The 5,076-nt window shown below is 39.3% G+C and overlaps 1 pseudogene across 1 annotated transcript; it reads right to left on the minus strand.

Moving 5' to 3' along the window:
* Nucleotides 1-591: 591 nt before the first annotated feature.
* Nucleotides 592-2,172, minus strand: TEOVI_000768600:pseudogene (annotated as a pseudogene). Its single transcript is given in 3 exon segments — nt 592-1,608; nt 1,610-1,741; nt 1,744-2,172. Coding segments are annotated over 3 exon segments (1,578 nt in total).
* Nucleotides 2,173-5,076: the final 2,904 nt, after the last annotated feature.

The raw sequence follows: 5,076 nt of genomic DNA on the forward strand, positions 1-5,076 counted from the left end.
AAAAAACTTACCATAAAAATTCAAAAAAAAGAAAGTAATTTTAAAAATAGAGCTGGCTTCTGAGTTGAAAAAACAAATTAAAACGCCTCTTCACGGCTTTGGGCGAATAAACGTTAGGTTATGCATAATAGAACAGCCGATGCGCGACTAAAAAATTTAAAAAATTAGCAAAAAATAACCCTAACCAAGCAACCCTAATCCTACGCCTAAACCTATTTCTTAGCCTAGCCGGAACCCTGATAAACCTCCCTAACTAACCTACCCACCCACCTACCCAACTCTCTTCCTTTTTTGTTTACGTGGCTTTTTTTGCTAAACAAAAAAATTCAACAGGAAAAATTTAACTAAAATTTAAAAATTTGTAAATATTAAAAATTAGAAATTGGAGAAAAAATTAAAATGAAAAATTTAAAAAACCTAAAAAAGTCCTAACCCTAAAAATTCAAAAAAATAAAACAGGAAAAAAGGAGAATTTTTTAGCTATCAAAAAAAATTACACGCGCAGAAATTCAAAATAAGTTAATTATTTTTAAGTTTATTTAGGTTTTATAATATATCAAATAGCAAAGTTCTTTTTAAAAGAGGGAAATTTTAAAAAAGCAAGCTCACAAAAGCAACAGAAACCACGCTGAGGGCGAATTGTTTGCTTGCTATAAACCTACCATTTCGGCATTTTTCTGTATCTTTATCAGGTTCATTATCTTTACCTTTTCTCCAGCCACAAACAGGACTAGATTTTCCCTTGTTTTCTTCCTCACATTTAGTTTTGTCAGTATGGCTAGCACAAGTTGGGCCTGCTGCGGCAGCTCCTGTCCCTGCTTGGGTCGCTTGTTGTTCTACATTTGTCTCATTCAATTGGCAGTGAGGACCTTTATTGGCATCTTTGTTTTTCCACTCGCATTTTTGCTGCTTTTCTTTGCACTCAGTTGCTTTTTTTATAGTGTCGCATTCTTTCCTCTGCTGTTGTGCTTTACCCTGATTAGCGTGACCTGTGTCTTGCTCCTGTGCGTTATTGCTCTTTGGTATTTGGTAGGTGAGGGCAGCTTCACCGAGTTGAAGGGCCTTTGCTAGTTCGCTTTCCATTAGTTGTTTGTTAAGCCGTGTCCGTTCGATTGTTGTCTCGCGCCGCTCTAGTTGGCCTCGCAGGGTTAACATGTGCTTGTACCACGGTATGTTCGCTAAGGCCGCGGCTTGAGCTGTTTTGTAGTTTGCTAGTTTGACGCATAGTCCGTTGGTGTTGGCTCCATCGCACTGACCGGCCTTGTATGCCCCTAAATAGCCGTCGTCGCCTCTGACCGTTATTAGGTTGACTAGGCTCGCTAGCGTGTTTTGGACAACGGCCGATGATAGCTGGAGTTTCTCCCCTGGTGGGCATGCTGCTATCGTGGCGAGTATGTGTTGTGCTGTCGGCGAACCGTTAGCTGTTGGCCACTGCTCTGTATTTGTGTGCGTGTGGTGGCATGCGCCCGCTACTGCTGTGACCTGGTTATCTATACAAACGCAAGCTACTATGCCTAGTATGCTTTTTGCCCTATTCTTAGCGTCCGAAACTTCACAGGCGGTTTGCCGGTTTACTCCAGCCATGTCGCCGCCCCAGATGTCGTCGGTTTGTTAGCGCCGATTCTGCTTTGCCGCTAACTCCGTACACAGCTGCCTGTATCGTCTTTGTCACCATCTCCGGGTCTAGCGCAGTTCTGGTGTCAGCTTGCTCCTGTGCTAGTTCTTTTAGGGCAGCTTCTTGCTCGCAATTTGATTTAGTTGAGGTCTTACCCAGGTCTTTTGTTCTTCTGTCAGTTTGCTAAAAGGTGTGTTCTTCACCTCGTCCGCACCTTGGCTCGATTGGATCTTCTCGACCGCCACTTGCCGTGCTGACCATCGCTGTTTCCAATTGTTGGGTTTCAGCGCGTTTGGTGGGACGGTTTTGTGATACTTGGGCGATCCCTTTCCTGTGTAAAATCGCTTCTTCCAGTCGTCTTGTGCAGCCGACATGTTAAACTTTTGAATTTTGATATAGTCCGCGTCTTCTGAGTTACCAACTTCTGGAGTTATTACTGTCGACCGCGCTAGTTTAATAAATGTGCAGAGGGCTGCAAATTCCTGTTTATTGTTATCCACTGCTATGTTGGCCGTGATGAAAGGCGCAACTACTGCGGTAAGGGCCAGTATCGTCGCTAGTGAAGACATTGGGTGCTGGTTAGCCTTCGGTTTAGATTTACTTGTTTTGAGTTAAGTTGGTCTGTTTGTTAACGAGGTTGATGGTTTTTGGCTTCACAGCGCCTTCCAGTTTTAGTGCTGTGTACATGGAATGTGATTGGGTTGGACGGATCACATGTTCGTTGTCATGATGGGGAAAAGTGAGTGGCTTCTTTTGTTTTTTCGTGCTGCTTGACCTGAGTTAGTTGTACGCTCTTTGACCGCAGCTGACCTCTCATATTTATCGAATTTCTGCGTCAAGATTATTCTTTATTTTCCTTGAATATAATTCCCATTAGTTATAAAATAAACCCTACTCATTCGTCCGTGTTTGTCGTTATTTTTTACTGTTTTCCATCACTGTCTTTTCCGAATATTATATTTTCAATTTTTGAACCGCTGGCACAGTTCTTTGCTGCTGAATGTCTACAGCCTTTCACCATCACGTCTTTAAGAATCAGTTCATTTACTAGGACAGTTTTTTTTATCTGACCTATTTTTGTGTAAACTTTAGTGTTTGTCGCAGAATCTGTGCTACTTATTGATGCGTTATCAGCAACTCTTGAGTAATAGCGTTTTCCACTCTGGAAGATAAATTAGGGCCGCGGATTGTTGCTATTTTGTTTCGCTGCTTCGTTGTAGAAACCATTTAGCCATATTTCTGCTTTTTCTTTCAACCTGCAAGTCTTTTAATAGAATGAGTTATGTGCACATGTAGCCTAACCTTCTCTGTTATCTTCATTTCCTTTTGCGAGCTTCCATTTTTAAAAATTTAACGATACAGAAAACTGTAAAAGGGATGAAATAGTTGGGGGAAATGGTTTTAGTTTCTTGGTTTCCATTTTATAAAAAATATTCAATTGTGTCTCATAAATGAAGGGGCTTATAACTTAGTAAGTTATCCATATAAGCTATTTTAATTTTTTGTTACATGCGTCACTTGAGGAAACACAGAAATGCTTGCTTCTATCCAATACCTTTGCAAACTTTTTGTCTGTAGAAGGCGCAAACGCTGAAGTTTCTTAAACTATCATGATTTGAAATAAAAGTTTAATTTTTTCTTTTCCTTTTACGTTTTTTTTGCGTTTTGCATTTTCTGTTCCTCTTTCTAAATTTGCTTCATTTCTTTGTAGTTTGTGCAACATTGGATACAATAATCAACTGCTTAGATACTGTGTTTAGTTTAGGAGTAGTTAACTTCCTCACAAAGAAACGCACTTTCAAGCACATTTGATGAGCCTTTATCAGCCACATTCTCTATATAAGGCTGATTTCTATCCATAATAGTGATTTACGTTTAAAAATGCATTATTAGACGAGTTTTGTCATGTCGAAAATAGTACGGGTAGTCCCCTTCCACTTGTACTGCTCTTTTTTTTAGTTGTGGCGATCACGTTTGGCCTGTAAAACTCAAAAAAATTTCTTTCATCATTTCACTCTCCAGCGTGTTATCGTGTATGATTATGCTAATCCTTATGTTTCCACATTGAACTTCGCGCATTCTATTCCCTTTCCTACTTTATACGGTTTTTAAAATAATATTTTTTGTTCTTTCCTACTCGTTCGCCTTCTCCCACTGCACTCCTTCTATTCTTTTAAGTGTTTCCACATTTAGCCTCATTATGTCGTCAGGGTCAGCGTTGTCTGAGGGTTTGGCTGTTGTGTCCGGGTTTTTTTTCCGCTAGCGCCGCTAATTTGCATAGTAGCGTGAACTCGACCACCGTTTTTCAAGGGTTTACGGTCGCAAAACGGAATCTCACTGCGCTTATAAATAAGGCGACATAGAGACTTTTCACATCTATACTTGCTTGGTGCATCTCCGTTTGGCCACCTGCGTGTGTATGTGCTGGTATATCGTTTTTCGCCTTAGTTGTTGCGCCATGGTCCCTGACTGTGGTGACTGATATCTGCTGGATTGTAGGGAGTTGTGGATAAAGAAAACGTGGCACAAGGAAACACCCAGGTATATCTTTTTTGTCGGAGAAATTGGATGTTTAAAGCAGGTGCTGCTTGCAATTTCGCAGTATAGAAATGAAGAGCGTTAGAGTTTGAGTTATCTTCCTTTCCAAAATTCAAAAACATCTTTATGCCTCAACTATAAAATATCATGCACTACCCTGCCAATAACCCTGTGAAAGTAAATAGCTCGGTCCACATTGTTACACGATGGCTTTTGGACATAATGTTTGACCGCTAGATCCCCAACTGCATAAAAACACAACCGTCACTACCCCTGCTGTTGCATTTATCCATTTCCATGTGAAATACGGCGGCGTCTTTACTCCATTCTAATGCAGTATTTTCTTTTGTTCTGAGCCTGTGTAACGTGCACCCTGTCATTTCTTTCTCCGCTATCTTTCGTTAATTTTGGTTTTCTGTCACAGTTTATGCGGTCCACTTAGTTGCTGAGTCTACAAAATACACTTAGTTATGTCCCTCCTTCATTAACACTTCCATTATCTACTCGTGTATAATGATATATATCGTCATTTTTGTGTTTCAGTATGCAGGTGTTATATCTCCATCTCTTATCTCTCACTAACTAACTCACTACTCACTTGCTTCCATTCATTCCCTACCATTTTTTAAAATGCTTCTTTTTGGACACTATGTAGTCGTCACCACAACTATAATTATAATATTTGTATATACACACACTCACAATTCTCTCCAATAAATATAATAATTATTATTTTACTTACCCTTCTCCTATCATAATTATTATTATCATTGCTGCTCTTATTATAATATTTTATATCCTCACACTCATAACACTTTTCTATCATTATCATCATTATTATTATTATCATTGCTCTTATTATAATATTTTATATCCTAACACTCATAACACTCTTCTATCATTATCATCATTATTATTATTAT

Source organism: Trypanosoma equiperdum (genome assembly GCF_001457755.1).
Source record: "Trypanosoma equiperdum strain OVI genome assembly, contig: ctg_1467, whole genome shotgun sequence".
NCBI lineage: Eukaryota > Euglenozoa > Kinetoplastea > Trypanosomatida > Trypanosomatidae > Trypanosoma > Trypanosoma equiperdum.